Raw genomic sequence first — 18457 nt, forward strand, 5'->3', positions numbered from 1 at the left:
ACAGAATGAAGAGTAAGGGTCTGTGATGGGGTCTTGAGGGTCCATAATGGGTTGGTCTTGGGCCCTTGAAAAGGCCAAGCCCAACCCCTCTATTAGGACAGATATTAAAAATAAAAAGGGATCTCACACATATAATATTCCTCTTAATTGTTAATAATATTGAAAAGTCAGTTTTGATTTAGAAATAAGTATACAAATATATTAAATGAGATGAATTATTAAAAGTTGATAGGTCGATAAAGATTAAACATATTACATTGTAACTAAGGGTGACAACGAGTTATGGATTAGGTCATGCACGGAAATTATTTACCGTTATCTGATTCGTAATAAAAAATTTAATTTATTATCCGTCTTATTATTTATTGAATATTTATTTAAAAAATATTTATGAATTTTTTAAAATTCAAGGATATCAATAAATAAATACCCGTGAATATTTAGAAAAAAACTAATTTATGAATTTTTAAAATGCAATCTAAATAAAATTGCAAAAAGAATATAAAATATAATATAAATTAAATTAAATATAAATTAAATTTTAATTTTAATTAAATTAAACCTAATACAATATAAATTAAATTTTAATTTTAATTTTTTACGGGTAATGGATATCTGCAAGTATGAGTAGTATGGTATGTGCACCCATCCATTTATAAGTGGGTATTAAATTATTCTTTCCATGATATCCACGAGTGCCAACTCAACTATCCATAGTGAATTTTATCCGCAGATACTCGTAGATACGAATTTGTTTGTCATCCATAATTTTAATGAAGATCATATGAATACAATTTTACACTTCTCCACAAATATAATTTGTTTTTTAATTCTAAGCGGTAATTCTATTTTTGGTAATCAAGAACTTATTATTAACTCTTTACTTCGATAATTTATATATAATTTAAGTGACACAATAAAAGCTTTTTCTATTCTTTTATTAATTGATTAATGTATAGAATTTCATTCAACCCATAGGTGGAAACTAATTTTTGGTTTTATTTATAAAGATTTTAGATTTGCTTAAAATATCAAATTATATCCAGTCTTGTGTTCACTTTTCCAATCATTTTAGATACAATTTAAAAATATTGGATTTTTTGTGATAAAAAATTTTATATTAAATGAAATTTAAAATTTAAAATGTGTTCAAATTTTTTTGTAAAACACTCCCGTTATACCCATTAGCTTCTAAATATATTTCGAAAACATTTATGATAGAGTAAAACTCATCAAATTTCAAATTATTTTGATCAAGAGTTTTAAAACAAAGTATAAAAATGAGTTTTTAATTATAAAATTTCGATAGACATAACTACTTTATCTAATATACATATAGTTTTCACAATATATATATATATATATATATATATATATATATATATATATATATATATATATATATATATATATATATATATATATTTGTTTAATAAGTTTTTACTTAGATAAATGATAAAATTATATTTCAGCACTACGTTTCTAACATTATAAATAAATGTTTATTTTACTTTGTAAAAAAAAAAAATGTTTCTTGAAGAGAATCTCTCAAAGATCTATCAACACATTAAGATTAAGATGACAACAGATCGGGTTAAGTAGGGATAGTGGTTACTTCTAACAAAAAAATTCACCTGCAACCTGTTTGTTTACTTGTCGGGTACCCGTTTAAAAAGTACTGTAAGTATTTTAAAACTTGTGGGTACCTGTGGATACTCGCGAATATTTAAAGAAATATATTTTATAAATTTTTAAAATAAATTTAATTAAAATTACAAAAAAAGTAAAATAAAATATAAATTTAATTTAATTTAATAAAATATAAATATAATTTTAATTTTAATTAAATTTAACTTAATAAAACATAATTCTAATTTTAATTTTTTGCGAGTAATGGATACTCACGAATACGAATAGTGATATCGCACCCAACTAGTTTATAAGCGGATATTAAAATACTCACTCACGATAACAAATACCCGCAAGAGTACGAACTATCCGTCATGAATTTTATTCGCAAATACTCGTAAGCACAAATAATTTTTGTCATCCCTAATCAAAATCTGTAGTAGAAAACATTAAATATAAACGAAGTAAGAATAAACTCAACAAGAGAGGATAACTTAGTTGAATAAACTAATTATTTCTATTAACAAAAGATTTCTTCATAGAACTTAGATGAATCCAACTATTCTCTTAAAGATTTTGAAGATTTGCAATGATCTATGTTTAAGTCTTCCTCAAATCATGGTCCACTTAAAATTCATATAACTTGTTCGTCAGAGCTGTTAAATCAATGAAGGATAAACATGTTTCTACAACTATTACAACAGATCAAAGTTCTCACCAAAAGATTTCTTCATAGAACTTAGATGAATCCAACTATTCTCTTAAAGATTTTGAAGATTTGCAATGATCTATGTTTAAGTCTTCCTCAAATCATGGTCCACTTAAAATTCATATAACTTGTTCGTCAGAGCTGTTAAATCAATGAAGGATAAACATGTTTCTACAACTATTACAACAGATCAAAGTTCTCACCACATGGTTATGCCTGTCATGCACCTTGAAGTTATTTATATTGTTGTGAAGACATCTTGTGGTCTGATGGCTTTGACAATATGTCGAAAGTTTCTTCCCTCCTTCTTTGTTTAAGCTTCTCAAGAAGCCTAAAAAATTAAGGTTATTCTCAAAGTGATTGATGCTACGAAGGACTAGTTGGAAAGTATGTTTTTATAGGTTGAATTGTGTTGTTTATTTTTGTTCAATGTTTGCATCAAATTATCTCTTTATCAGCACCAATTAAGTTATTTTAATTGCAAATTTTTGTTTTTTATTTTATCTATATAAAAAAAATATTAAAGTTTAAGAAATTTGAATTATCTTTATAGCTTGGATTTTGAAAAGTCCATTCCCTGAAATTGTGGTGATCAGGTCATAGTGCACTTCCGACCAAAGATTCCATGGTCGATATATTTCACCTTATGCTATATAGTTGTGGAAGATATGTGAGTTCAATAATGGGACAGGTTTAACAAATATCTTGAACATTAATTACTATTTTCGAATTAGGAATTAGATAAATCAAAATAAAATTAAGTGGCCTACTTTATCATCTAAGAGTCTCAAGAACTTTACCAAAAAGTCTCAACTTTTACCAAATAAAAAGTTGAGTGCTTGAGCTAATGCTTGGAAAAGAAGAGGAAAGAACAACACAGTTAAAAAGATAGCATTGTACCATCATTTCCTCTCTCTCAAATGCTCTCTCACCCGTTCCACTATAAAGTTGAAACTTCCCTGTGTTTATATGGATATAGAAAATGAACAAATGGATTATTTTTCACTATAGTTCATCCTGTGTCACCTTTTCAAACTTCCAAACACTGTTATTTATTTACTTTTCTTCACATTTTCCCCTCAATGAAGATTTCTATGTATATATAAAGCATTTTGCTCTTCCCAGCAACACCATATTTTTTTCTTAATATTCAAATTACACAGACATTCTTAGATTTGTCTTGTTACAAAATGAGTTTATTTTTCACATATAATTTTCAAATATGTTTACGTTATCAATGTTAGAAATTCAAGTGAGGAGTAAAAATGAGAAAGTTGAACACTATATAATAATAAATACTCATTAATTGATTAGTGACTAGTCTTAAGATTTTGGAGGTGAGAGTGGTGTCAACTCCTGAATTTGAATTAAGAGTTTTGTGAGTTGAGCTCATATTTCATTATGAATATTCGAGTAGTAATCCTTTCATGAAAAGACTCAACAATCGATTAGTAAAAATTATTTTAATACTAAAGGATCTCCTCAAGGATTTAATATTTTTTTTAATGTAAATCAAAATTAAAAGATAAAAAAATATAAATTATTATATAAAAATTGGATAATTAGATAATAATTAAATTATTAAAAATATATAAAATTATCAATTATAAATTTTAAAATTATGATTTTATGAGATTGTAAAATTACAAAATTATAGAATATAAATATATGAATTATGAAATTGGATAACTAAAAAATTTTGAAATTAAAATTAAAATTTAAAATTTTATTTTATATTTAATAATTTAATTATTATCTAATTATCCTATTTTTATTTTATATTTTTATATATATTTTTAATTTTTTAATTTTAATTTTGTTAAAAATTAAGTTTCGTTAGATACAATATATCATTGAAGGAGACCTTTTCATCATTAAAGTCTGTTAATATTATACAACAATATTTAAGCAAAATAACATGGTAAGTTAATAGTAAAATTTAACTATTCAATCTAGAAGTTTTAATATTTTGAAGACTCAATAAAAATTTAATAGGACTCAATTAAAAGTTTTTAAATTCATCGAACACACAAAATATAGTTAAACCTTTTATTTAATACTGACTCTTATTATGCAGAGTAGTGAAGCTTTCACTCACCCTATTTGTCTCTGGTAGTTATTTTCTTTTACTTTAGTTTTAAATTATGTAAGAAAACTCATTTTTAATATGTTTAAAGTTTGTTATTAATATTATTTTTTTATATAAAATATTAATTTTCTTCTTATTTAACATTATTAACAATTTATTTTACTTTATTTTATTTATATTATAATAAACTAGCATAGTAAAATAATATTATAGTAAATATTTGAAAAATCGTTACTTAATTTAAATTAAAGGTGATTTTTTAATAATATCTAAAATATCAGAAATCATTTGCATTAATACACCTAAAAGTTATTTAATTATGCATATTACATAACAAAAACACTGATAAATAATATAGAAACATGGGTTTAATAGTAAACATATAAAAAATGAAAATTATTATAGTGAATTCATATATCCAAAACATAGTAAATAAAAAAAAACTACAAATATAAACAACAACAACAATAATAATAATAATAAAATATAAAATAATAAATAATAGTAAAGTAACTTTATACACTTAATAAAATTAAAAAAAAAAGTATTATACTACAATAATAAAACAGTAGTATGCAATCTAAAATAATAGGAAAATAATAAAAGGGAGAATGAATACTAAATCAAACATAACTAATAATAATTATTATAATAAATAAATTATGAAACAAAAAACAGAAATTAGCAAGTATGACGAGAAATAGAAAATTGATATTTATCATGAAGAAATAAAGAGAAAAATAAATATGAAGGAGCGCTGAAAAAGTCTTGCCATGAAATCTTGACTATTCAGGCCCAGATTTTATATGTTGACTCTCAAACACTTTTGAGTGTGTGCATATGCAAAATTATGTTTGTTTTGGACGACATTGATTAATTTTATTTATTAGTGCCAATTTTACTTATGATATATTTTTTTTTTGCAGTATTATATGTTGATGCAAAGCGTATTAACTTTATAGATAAGTAATTTTCACTTAAAACTTGAGTGATTAATAACACTTGAGCATGATTAGTAACTAATTAAGGACAATATTTAGTTAATCACTGTATCTTGTATTTAAACTCAAAGTTAGTATTTAAGCTAAAATTTCTATTCTAGAACATTCAGTAACTTCATTGCATTGTTTGTGTCATGTCTTATAAGGAAGGATATTACCTTAGCAGCCAAGTTTGACCTTGTCTGCCCTACTTCTCAAACACGTTGTAGCTAATACTACCATTCAATATCAATTTATGCAATGTTTGCCATCTATTCTGCAGATAATAATGGTGATCCAACACTTTCAAAAATTAAACGTTAAAATAACACTATTTTGAAATATATTATTTATTTCAGACTATTTTGATTATGGACCGAGTCAATTTATATCTCAAAATAATTAAATTTATGTCACTTGAATGATTAGAGTACATAGAACTAATAAGTTTAACTATTTTCATGTCTTTAGTTGCTAGCTTTAGAATATGCATAGGCTTTTACACGACTTTTTACTCTCAAATAGTTTTTAGATAGAGAAATTTTAGAAGGTAATTAGTTTTATAAATAATTTATTTTTTATAAGAAACTTAAAAAATTGAAAGGATAACATTTATAAGAATAATTTGATTAATAAAAATTATTAAATTTCAAATTGTAGTTAAAAAAATACAGATTTAAAAATCTTCATAATTTTTTTTTCCATTCTTTCTTTTTCTTGTCCTTATGTTTTAATACTCAATATCGTTTTTGCAACTAATAGATAAAATATAAGTAGGGAGATCGTTTTCTTTTAAGACTCGATCCTCCCTCTGATCCAAAAAGTTATGATAAATTAAAGAAGAATTACTTTTAAACAAAAAGTCTCTTGAAACTTTTCCTCTAAACATGTTTTAAAGTATAGATGATTCTCATAAACTCAACAAAATAAAAGTTTGTACCCTTACAAAAACTGAAAAATTACTTGCATATTCACATTGACTTCTTTTAAAAATACTAGTACACGAAACGAAATAAAAAGAACCTCTAATCGTGTCATCAGTATTATAAAAAGTTTTGCACGTAGTAGGGAATAAATTATACTTATCTATAACACATTTACATTTTCCTCAATATTATAACATATTAAATTATTATAAAAATTATCATTTCTTCTATAATTAGAAATTTATCTACACGTATGTTAACCGATTCATAAATATAACATATTTTTGCAAATTTTAGTTTCTGTTAGGTTAAAATACCTTTTTAGTCCAAATTTTCGTCAAGTTTTTTCAAATAAGTCCTAATTTTGGTTTTATGTTCAAATAGGTCCCAATTTTCGTCAATTTTGTTCAATTGAGTCCTTTTTTTGCTAACACCGTTTAAATCATTAACGACCATGAACCGTGACTGCCACGTGTCACTTCGTAGTTTTTTTGAATTTTTTTTATTTTTATTTTTATTTATTACTATTTTTTAATATTTTTTTAAATGTACACATGTCAACCCAAGAGCGTGTCACGTGTCACTTCGTGATTTTTTTGAATTTTTTATTTTATTTTTTTGAATTTTTTTTAAATGTCCATGTGTCAACACAGTAGTGTGCCACGTATCAAAGTCAATATTCTATATTCAATTTGGTCACTATATTTGTTATTTTTGTTCAATTAGGTCCCAATTTTTGTTAACATTAACCAATTTGATCCCTATCGAAGATGTGACCAAATTTATTTTTTATATCAAAGTTATAATGATATGAATTTTAATATATTATATAAAAATATTTAATAAAAAATGTGAATTTTAATATAAAAATTAAATTTGGTTTTAATTTGGAGAGGGACCAAATTGGTTAATGTTAACAAAAATTTGGACCTAATTGAACAAAAATAATAAATATAGGGACCAAATTGAATTTAGAACATTAATTTTGACACATGGCACGTTACTCGGTTGACACGTGGACATTTAAAAAAAATTTAAAAAAATTTAAAACTTTTTTTAAAAAACCACGAAGTGACACATGGCACACTCCTGGATTGACACGTGTACATTAAAAAAATTTAAAATTTTTTTAAAAAAATAAAAATAAAAATAAAAAAATTCAAAAAAATCACGAAATGACACGTGGCAGTCACTGTTCTGTTAATGATTTAAACAGTGTTAGAAAAAAAGGATCCAATTGAACAAAATTGACAAAAATTGGGACTTATTTGAACACAAAACCAAAATTAGGACTTATTTGAAAAAACTTGACCAAAATTGGGACAAAAAAAGTATTTTAACCTTTTTGTTATTATGTAAAAGCATATACACGTTATAAACACAGTTCATTAATATTAGTGATAACGTGATTTAATTCTTAGAAGAAAGGGAAAGAAAGATTATGGGTTTGATTCCTCTTACTAACAATTTGAAAAAGTAAGATAACTAACAACTAACAATTAATGTTTTAAAATATATTAATATCTATTTTAATACATTCACATTAACATATTTTAAAAATTGAATAACAAAGCAATACAAAGAGTTCAGCAGAATCTTAACTTATGTGATTTAGAATTGTGGTTTTCATAGTTTGGTTTTAGGTATTAGTTATATATTAAATTTATATTTGTTTACAATGACTTGATCTTTCCAGAGTTTTTATTGTTATTATTTCAATAACAAATATGACTAAATATTTATTTAGGGTTTTGTTTTTTCAATTTAATAGGTGAGGATTTGTGTATACTACAGATTATATTATAAAAAATATAAATTTTTACGTGAATTATAGTTTTAACCATGACTTTCTCCGTTGCTTATGATGATAATAATTGGTATATAAAATACATTTTATAAAGTTATTCCACCGATGTAAACTTTTCATTGTCTGCGTTGACCGAATATCTATATTCATTTGTTCATAAACTACAGTAAAAATAATTTAAAAGTAGATCCAGAAAAGACTGTTACTGTATGAATAAGAAAAATACGGGTGAAAGTGGAAGGACATTCAAACAATGACCATATTTTGTCTCCTCAAAATAAAAGATCGATTGACTTCTTTTGGTTAAACACCGTTAGTGTTAACATCATATTAAATTTATCCAATAATATCTGATAGAATAGACACATCGTTAGTAATAATTATACAGTAAATTTCATGACTTACGTCGTCAAAGATAAAGATGAAAAAATATTTTGTAATGATGTTTGTGCTGATAAACTTTTAATAATACACACTTAATAAATAAATAAAAAGTTGGATGAGACTTGAAAAATAAAAACAAAAATTTAATTGAAAAACAAATTTTATTAAAAAACAAATGTCAAAATATCATACTCCAACTAAGATATAATATACCCCGCAAATGGTGGTGGACAAAATAGCAAAGTGAAGCAGCAGCCAATTTTGAAAACTAAGTAAAAATAAATAAATAAAAATTACTCTCATCAAAGCTCAGTTATAAATATCTTCATCATTCTATAGCAAGAGATCATATTCTCTTAAGAAAAATGGGTACCATGAAACTCTCTTCTTTGATGCTATGCTTGTTGCTAGCATTCGTGCATGGTGCCACAGCAGAACAGTGTGGTAACCAAGCTGGTGGAGCACTGTGCCCAAATGGGTTATGTTGCAGCAAATTTGGGTGGTGTGGTGACACAGATTCTTATTGCGGAGAAGGTTGCCAGAGTCAGTGTAAATCTGGACCCAAACCTACACCTACACCCTCAACTCCAACACCTAGCACCGGTGGTGACATCACCACACTCATTAGCTCTTCTCTCTTCGATCAAATGCTTAAATACAGAAACGATGGACGCTGCGCTGGGCGCGGATTCTACACTTATAACGCTTTCATTGCCGCTGCTCGCTCTTTCAGTGGCTTTGGCACAACCGGTGATGACAACACTCGCAAGAAAGAGATTGCTGCTTTCTTGGCCCAAACTTCTCACGAAACCACAGGTTCCAACATAATTTCATTGCATAACTATGATTTCACACTTTAAATTTCTTGATACATATAGTAAGGGAAAACCAGTACATGAATTTATTGAGCACATTAATTGAATGTTTTGGTTTGCGTAGGAGGGTGGCCGAGTGCACCAGATGGTCCATACGCGTGGGGTTACTGTTTTATCAATGAACAAAACCAGGGTGTTTATTGTGACGGTGGAGGATGGCCATGTGCTGCTGGTAAAAAGTATTATGGACGAGGACCAATTCAACTCACACAGTAAGTTATTATTATTAACTTCGCTATCATTTCAATACCTTCAACCACACTTCTGCATGATCTCTATATAGCATTATGACTGATTAATGCGGTTCATGTTGACCCGTTTTAACAGCAACTACAACTATGGACAAGCGGGTAGCGCACTAAATCTAGATTTGACAAACAATCCGGATCTAGTGGCCACAGATGCAACTGTGTCTTTCAAAACAGCCCTGTGGTTTTGGATGACTGCACAATCAAACAAGCCATCAAGCCATGCTGTGATCACCGGAAGATGGACACCGTCTAGTGCAGACACTTCAGCGGGTCGGGTTCCCGGGTTCGGTGTGATCACCAACATAATCAATGGCGGGATTGAATGCGGGCATGGGCAGGATGATCGGGTCCAAAGTCGGATCGGGTTCTACCAAAGGTACTGTCAACTGATGGGAATAAACACCGGTGGCAACTTAGATTGTAACGGCCAAAGGCCATTTGCTTAAGCAAATGGTTTATATAGAGCATATGTTGCGTGTAATAATGGACTTGGAATGATCTACATGTAAGGGGAACCTTATTGCTAAATAAGTTCCCATCATCTTGATTAAATAAAAATGTTTAGTTTTATCATATTTTATCATAAAAAGTTGCTTATGAATAAGGGTTTTAGCAAACATCACCTTCATCCTTAAATCATGAAAACTAGATACTTAATAAGTTACGGTGTGAAATCAAATAAATCTACTTTTTTACATTGGAATTCATAATAGACATACACTCAAAATAAATTAGATGTATCAAATATGTTTTTTTAGCTAATATTAAAGTGAAGATGTATTAAATAATATAAACAAATGAAATACTATTATGAAATGGGTTTGAAACATATTTAATAAAATTTGATTAAAATAACTAAATTCATCCATTTTTAAAATGAAATGACTAAATCATACCAAATTTTTAAAAGTAGATTAATTTTAATTTTTACTAAAAGTTAAAAAAATAAAAACATACAAAAAATCATATTTAATACTTATTTTCATAACAATGTTATATAGTATTTCGGTATCTCTAATCTCATTGACCAGGATAATGATAAAAAATTACGAAAAATAAACACTAATTTTCAAATTGTATTATTTCACTTTCATGAAATTTATCCTCTCATCCAAACGCAAATTAAGGATAGAAAAAGTTACATATATTTCAATTGTTCTTCGACTCAACTTTAAACTATTCCATGACAATATTGATTTTTAAAGGCATTGAAAATAATTATATAAAAAAGCGTGTTTAAATTATTATTAATCTTAATTCTTAAATGATATAAAATTATGAAATATATCAAAACTATTAGCATTTCCTTAAATTATTGTGTTGTAACTAACATTTTAACAAATGTCTTGACACACAGGTAAATAATAGAAAACAGAATGATTTTATCGAGATGCATATAATTACACTTTTTTATAATTTTTAATATTACAATTTTAGAAAACAAAATCTCTCTCTAATTTCTTAACTAGTGCCTTAAAAACACAAACCAAATCAAATTTCAAATCAAATTTAAATATTATAATGTGGAGCATTAACATATCTTCAAGTAATAATTTTATATCTGGAACGTGAATTATTATCTCAAAATAGGAAGTCCAACAAAACTCATATAGTTTTCATTGAAGCTAGCAATTGAAATTCACTTAAGAAGATATTCTGAACTAAAAGTGGAAAATACAGTCGATTTTTCTCTATTGCTAGTGGTCACAAGTTCCATTGACTACCCAAGTCAAGCAATATCATAATCAAAAAGATAAATACGAGGGACAACCATAAAAATTATAGCATATCTGAAAAGACTTTTGTTAATATAGTGTTGGTCTTTCAAGAATTACTTACACGTCACGTCGTTGAATAGTAGTAGTCACTTGTAAAAGGTCGTCTCACACATAGGCATGTCGATTCAAGTGTAGACAAAATAATCGCATGATCATCACCGTAACACGCAAGTTTAAATCAAGAAAATTTTGCCTCCATCAATAGTATTTTATAATATGTGTAATGGTAGAACAAAACATTTTATATTTCATTATATTATTGAAAATTCATTATTAACTTAAAAATATATTGTATTATTATTCACTTTAATGTTTAACATACAATTTCCAAGCAGACAGCTTATTCGCATATTTAGTCATTTAAATGTTATGAAATTTAAGAGAACATGGAATATATATATATAAAAGTAGAAAAAAATGACTTAAAAAGGGCTACCACTTCCGGAACTCAATATTTTCTTTCTGCACCCGTCATTTTTTAAATGTCTATTTTTGGATTAATAATATAAGTTGACTTTCTTCCGTTGCTTTTGTCTCTAATTTGAAATCTCCATTTCTGTGGCACCTCCCTCTCTCTACCCTTTGCTCCTTCCCTGTTCCCCTCTCCTCTCTCCTCAACACCATGCGTCACCTGCACCATGTCTCCTTATGCACTGCTCGTTCAGGCAAGCTAGCATTTTGTATACAAACCCAACACAATGATATTAAGTGAAGATAAAGACCTTTAAATTGGGCGCACGCATCCCGGATTCACCTTTTCGGAACGCACCTTTTTCCTAGCGTTAGGTTTTGTTCAATACATGTGCTCACATTCACCTTGAATTAGTCAAGAAGAGGAGTAGGAATGTTGAGTTTCACATGGAAGAAGAAAAACACAGGAAAAATACTTTCGAAATGATTGTTCCAAAACATATTTTCAAATTTAAAAATATCTTATAGAACACTCATTTCGAAAAAATATTTCAAATACTTTAAACCGAATTTTGTAAGATATTTTTGGATCCAAAAATACATTTCAAACTAAAAAACACAATTCGGAATAAAAAAAAAGTTTTCGCTAGGGTTTTGTAAGTCATTTTTGGATCTAAAAATATATTATGGAACCCATATTCAGAATTTCTTTTTATATTCTGGAATGTCTGTTTTGAAAATTACTTTTGGCTAGAAATACCTTTGAGAAAAGTCATCCTGGAATAAAAAAAATTCCAAAACAGGTGTTTCAAGATATGTTTTTGGATTCGGAATTGACTTCTGAAACACTTATTCTATAAAAATATTTTGTATTTTGAATTGGTGCTTCAGAATATAATTTTTCTTTTTGAAATAAATGTTTTAAAAAGTATTTTTGAATCCAAAAATTTCTTTCGGAACACTCAGTGTGGATCTAAAAATACACTATAGAACATCAAATTTAAAAAAGTATTTAAATTAAGGAGGTGCAAAGGTTTTTATTATATTTTTAATGAATTGTGTTGGAAGTACAAACTTTTGTGGGGTTTTGTGGGGTGCAGAAGAAAAAAAAGAAGTCGAGGGAAGAAGCAACCTTAAAAGGTGCGGTAAAACGGAGGGTAATATGTTTTTCAACACCATACTTTTCTTCTTGCACCACCATAAATATAAAATTGCTAACTTTATCCTTATCGGATTATAGAATCCGGGAGTCAAAAATACCTTTTAAAAAATCTTCCAAATTATCTGAAAACCTAAATTTCAGATTCTACATCTCAGAAGCCTTGTAAACTCTCAAAATAACAGTCAAGTCTCATAATCCTCTTTCGCTCAGCGCTCTCGTATAGCAGGGCTCCGATCTTCTTTTCTGTTATTCTGTTAGGTCTAGTGACAGTGAGTAGGCCACGCTTCTCTTGTATATATTCTCTTCTCCTTTCTCCATTTTACATATCATTATTTTTTTTTTTAGAACTGTTAAAAGGATTGGAATTTGCGATTTATTTCTCATGTTATCTTTTCTTTTGGATTGTAAAGTTTGGAATTCATTTGGTTTCTCAATTTTACAATCCAAAAATTATTTTTAATTTCTGAAATTTACATTCTGAAATATTTTTAGATTGTGTATTCTGGAACTTAAAATAAAAAAGGAGTAAAAGTTTTTAAAACACGTGGAGGTGCAGAAAGAAATAACCTAAAATGTACAAGAACTTATGATCCATTATGCTAGTTAAGGCCCATCACGAAGGCATAATAAAACATGTATTATTTTTAGTGAAAATCTAAAACAACTTAAACGTTTGCTTATTTTAGTTAAAATATCGTATTACAACAACCATTTTAATACTCACTTAGTTTTCCCTTTTTATTGTCATTTCCATTTTTTTTTATTCAAGATATTTGTGGGTCGGTAGTCCAATATCAGTTTTTATGTTTTTATTCAATATATTTGTGGGTTGGTAGTACAATATTATCTTGTAAGAGTAAGTGAGGCATGCATTCTATATATTATAGTTTAATTATTTTTTATAATATGAGATCTTTAATAATAATTAAGTAGTTGACTCTTATAAATCAATGATTTAATAGTGTTGAATTTTAGTCATTTATAGTAAACTTTAAAACTATGGACGCTAATCTATTTGGTATTGACTTTTGAAAGTTGATTCTAGTTATCAATGACTAAGCCAACTCTACTTTCTTACTAAGTTTTAAATTAATTTTAGAGTTTGTTAACTAGTGTCTTAAAAATATTGATTAAAGATAATTAATAAGTATTATATTTTATAAAAAAGTGCATAGTTAGCTATAATATTAAATTAATTTTGACCTTCTCATCATTAATTCAATTTTACTTTGTTTAGATTATTTAGAGTACAAAAATGTTTATAAATGATGTACAATTATAATTAATCATTTCTTTGATGCACACCTATAAAAAATAAAAAAAATAATTAAATAATGAAATAACTGTATTTTAGTGTTGCTAAAAATTAAAATACAATGTAAAAAAATAAGATTAATTTGAAGGAGTGACAAAATATATTATAAAGAAAGAGACAATTTCTTCATATAAAAGTGCAATATTTCACCGTAGAAGAATTTAAAAAAAAATTATAAATTTTAAAGAAATTGTTTTTTTTTTGTGTAAAAATTAAAATATTGTACATTTGAAATGTTTCAAGTTTCTACTAATAGACTCTTCAATTGTTAGAGAGATATTTTTTCTTACATTTTAGTAAAGACCTTAAAAATTTTGAAATGTTTATTTTGCGAAAGAAATATTGTTTGAAAATTACAAAGGACATTTTTGTCTTTATAAAATCTGTTATATAAATTTATATTATTTTAATTAATAGAATTAATTATTTCGATCTTTAATATTAAAATAATAAAATCAAATATCATTAATTATACATTAATTATGCCTTTAGGATATTGAGTCTCTTTATGACATTGATTAGCATTTCACTCTCAACCAAGTAACCAAGTTGATGTTTTGTATTTATAATTTTAAGGTTTATTTAATGTAGTCTCAACTATGGCCGGTTCTAATGCACTAATTAAAAAAAAATCTTATACAAAAAATAGACAAAAAAAAATTGACAAGATGAGATAAAGATAAATATATATAAAAATTATAAGTCTTTATAAAGGAGATAAAAGGAGATGAGTAAAGAATATTAACCTTATTTATTTGTAATATTTATTTCAACTAATGTAGGTTAAAAGTAAATTCACAATTAACACAAATATTATTTATATTATAATATTAATTTATATTCTAAAAGAAATAAATGGATAAAAGAGTAAATATGTAATTTTTTGAAATAATATTATTTTAAAAAATAAAAGTAAAAGTAGAATATATTTTTATAAAAATAAAATAAACTAATAAAAGAGTAAATTAAATTATTATGAACATGTAACCGGAAAAATAAATATATAAAGGTAATTAAAAATGTTAACTAATAAAAAAAAATGATTTATAATACAGGTTAACAAAATAAATATGGATACAAAGTTAATTTTTTAATATTTCCTTTCTTATATTAAGTATCAAATTTTTCTTATATTATAATAGATTAATATTTTTTTCCTTACTCGTGTACAAAATCATGCTACAATGTTATTTTTCTAAACATGAATATGAACTTTTGTCGTTACTTTCATCAAAGATTTTTTTTCAACTAAATGGAAAACAATTTATCAACAATCCATAAACAAATATATTACAAAAAAACAAGATTAAAACAGCCAAAATATATTTAAATTAACTTTTACTGAAACAATGTAACAAAAGGAACTTCTTTAATTCGCAATAAAATTGGAATTATTCACTGAAGGTGTTTTTATTTATCACATATAAGATGGAAGTATATGAAGATACATACACGAGTAATTAAAATGGAAAATGATTTTTTGAAAACCAGTTAACTCATTTAAAATTTTTAATATTTATAAAGAAGAAGATGTGTGTAAAATTTGTCGAATGTCAAAATATGACGGTACAATTAAAATAAGATGGGGCTTGATTGCTGCAGTCCAAATCGTCTCCTGGACTCACACCGAGACAGTACCTCTTGTAGAATTCGATCCGACTTTCGACCCGAGGATCCGGGCCACGCCCACATTCCAGTCTGCCGGTGATTATGTTGGTGATGACACCATACCCGGGAAGCCGCCACGGTTTCTCGTCAAAAGTACATGGCTTCCATGCTCCGATAATGACATCATGGCACGATGGCTTGTTTCCTTGTGCCCTCATCCAAAACCATATGGCTGTTTTAAACGCCACAACACTGTCTCTTCCCACTAGATCCGGATCATTCGTCAAATCCAATCCAAGTTCTCTACCAGCTAGCCCATAATTGTAGTTGCTGTTCACACCATGCAAAAATTCTTTTAGAGTAAAAGTTAACATAACCCATTTCCGCACAATGCTCCACCACCTTCTCTACCGCATCGTTGCGCTTTGGCCCCAACCATCAGCATCGCCACCAACATGCATAGCATCAAAGAACACAGTTTCATGTCACCCATTGTTAAGAAAGAAACGGTGAATGATACGTTTCGTTACGACCATCGATCCAGATATTTATTGATGAACTGTGATGAGAGAATTTAATTTCGAACGCTTTTTCTTTTCAAAATTGGCTGCTGTTCGTCTTGTTATCTTAATATTGTCTACGTGACTTTGTGAATGCATACATGTGTAATACTTAAGAAGTTGACTCCTAGACGAGACTACGGACAAAATTATGTTGAAAAATCAAAAGGCTCTAAATAATTGATATTTTTACACGTAAAATTTGTTTACACACGATACTTTTCATTAACTTTTACTTTTTTTTTTCTTTATAAATACAAGGATTAAATATACATTTATTCCCTATTTTCGTTGTTTTTATTTAATTTGGTCATCATTTTCGTTTTGTGTTCAATTAGGTCTCCATCTTCATCAAATTTTGGTTAATTTGATCCTTTTTACTAACAGTGTTTACATAGTTAACGTTTTTAAACAGGATTAGCTCATGATGTTTCTTATTTTCTCTTCATTTTTTTTAAAATTTTTTAAAATTTTTAAAATTTTTAAAAAATTGCCCACGTATCAGTTTGTGATTGTGTTATTTTGTTTGAACAATTTAGTTTCTATATTCGTTATTTGTGTTCAATTTAGTCCTTATATTTCTTATTTTTTTTCATTTTCATCTTAATTTTGGTTAAATTTTTTTTTCTAATATTTATATTCTAAAATACTAATACTTCTAAAATTGATATTTAAAAATATTAGAAATATTTAAGAAAAGTAACTAATATTTATAAAATTAACATTTAAATATAAAATATTTTAGATTTTAATTTAATATCTAAAATGAAATAAAAATATTAAATATTTTATATTTAAATGTCAATTTTACAAATGTTACTATATATTTATCAAAACATTTAGTAATTATATTTTAATAATATTTTAAATAATTATATTCTATTTAATAATTGAATATAACAATTATATTCAATTTATAATTAAATATAATAATTTATAATTGATTTTTAAAAATAACTAATAATAATATCAATTTTAAATATATATATATATATATATATATATATATAATATTCATAAAATATTAAATTTGGTCTCAACTTGAAAGAGAAAAAATTGTTTTATTTTAAACCAAAATTAAGACTAAATTAAACAAAAATAACGAATATAGAGACTGAATTGCACAAAAATAACAAATATTTGGACTAAATTAAACAAAAATTAATAATACAACCACAAATTGACATGTGGCACTATTATGAATTGACACATGGACAATTTTTATGAAATTAAAAAAATTAAAAAAAATTAAAAAAATTAAAAAATAAAATAGAAAATAAAATAAAAAACCAAGACCTAACACGTGACATGTATTGTTAAAAAATGTTAACTTTTTAAACACCGTTATTAAAAATAATTAAATTGACCAAAATTTGACGAAAATAAGAACCTAATTAAATATAAAACGAAAATAAAGATCAAATTGAATAAAAACGAAAAAAAAACAAAAACCAAATGTATATTTAAGTCTTTAAAGATTTAGAAAGATGAAGATTGATAGAATGTGACATGTGGAAGAATGAGAAGTGTTGGCCCCCTTATTGAATGTGAAGTAGCCTTTTGAAATAAAAATACAAACTCACCGTAATTGTAATGGTAGTTTTTTTTTTCTATTATTATTATTTTAATATAAAAATATAAGAAATCGTCTAACATTTGTACGTTAAAACCTTTTTTAATTTTTAACTTAACTTAAATAAAATAAATCTATCTTTTTATTTTTTAATTAGTATTTTATATTTTTATATTTTTATTTTGAGTTTTTATTTTTGGGTTAAATATGTTTTTGATTCCTCAACCTTTAATGAAAATTGGAATTAGTCCCTCCTCGAAACTTTGACCTAATCTAGTACCTCAACTTTAGAACTGAGTGAGTTTAGTCCTTTCAAACAAATTTTGTTAAGTTTATTTAACGTTTCAAATACATTTCATGGTAGCATTTGAGATGTTTACACCGTTTGATACATTTTTTT

The 18457-nt window shown here is 26.1% G+C and overlaps 2 protein-coding genes across 2 annotated transcripts; one reads left to right on the forward strand and one right to left on the reverse strand.

Annotated features, from left to right (window-relative positions):
• Positions 1 to 8863: 8863 nt before the first annotated feature.
• LOC114178783 (endochitinase-like) lies at positions 8864 to 10239 on the forward strand. Its single transcript, XM_028064874.2, has 3 exons — positions 8864 to 9340; positions 9464 to 9611; positions 9727 to 10239. The coding sequence occupies exons 1-3, from the start codon at positions 8890 to 8892 to the stop codon at positions 10094 to 10096; spliced, it is 969 nt and encodes a 322-aa protein (XP_027920675.1). The 5' UTR covers positions 8864 to 8889; the 3' UTR covers positions 10097 to 10239.
• A 5630-nt stretch (positions 10240 to 15869) lies between these two features.
• Positions 15870 to 16417, reverse strand: LOC114178786 (endochitinase B-like). Its single transcript, XM_085670461.1, has 2 exons — positions 16302 to 16417; positions 15870 to 16254 (listed from the first exon to the last, which is right to left on the reverse strand). Exons 1-2 carry the CDS (start codon positions 16415 to 16417, stop codon positions 15870 to 15872), a joined length of 501 nt encoding a protein of 166 aa, XP_085526587.1.
• Positions 16418 to 18457: the final 2040 nt, after the last annotated feature.

The sequence above is a fragment of the Vigna unguiculata genome, chromosome 3 (genome assembly GCF_037176805.1).
Source record: "Vigna unguiculata cultivar grain cowpea cultivar isolate G323 ecotype 2 chromosome 3, ASM3717680v1, whole genome shotgun sequence".
Classification (NCBI taxonomy): domain Eukaryota; kingdom Viridiplantae; phylum Streptophyta; class Magnoliopsida; order Fabales; family Fabaceae; genus Vigna; species Vigna unguiculata.

Bases quoted from the DNA above. Each gene is read 5' to 3' on its own strand.
- LOC114178783 (XM_028064874.2), top strand. From the start codon at position 8,890: ATGGGTACCATGAAACTCTCTTCTTTGATGCTATGCTTGTTGCTAGCA. The intron at 9,341-9,463 runs GTTCCAACATAA...TGGTTTGCGTAG, and splicing joins AACTTCTCACGAAACCACAG to GAGGGTGGCCGAGTGCACCA. The intron at 9,612-9,726 runs GTAAGTTATTAT...CCGTTTTAACAG, and splicing joins GGACCAATTCAACTCACACA to CAACTACAACTATGGACAAG.
- LOC114178786 (XM_085670461.1), bottom strand. From the start codon at position 16,417: ATGGGTGACATGAAACTGTGTTCTTTGATGCTATGCATGTTGGTGGCG. The intron at 16,255-16,301 runs GTTATGTTAACT...TGGTGTGAACAG, and splicing joins GGAGCATTGTGCGGAAATGG to CAACTACAATTATGGGCTAG.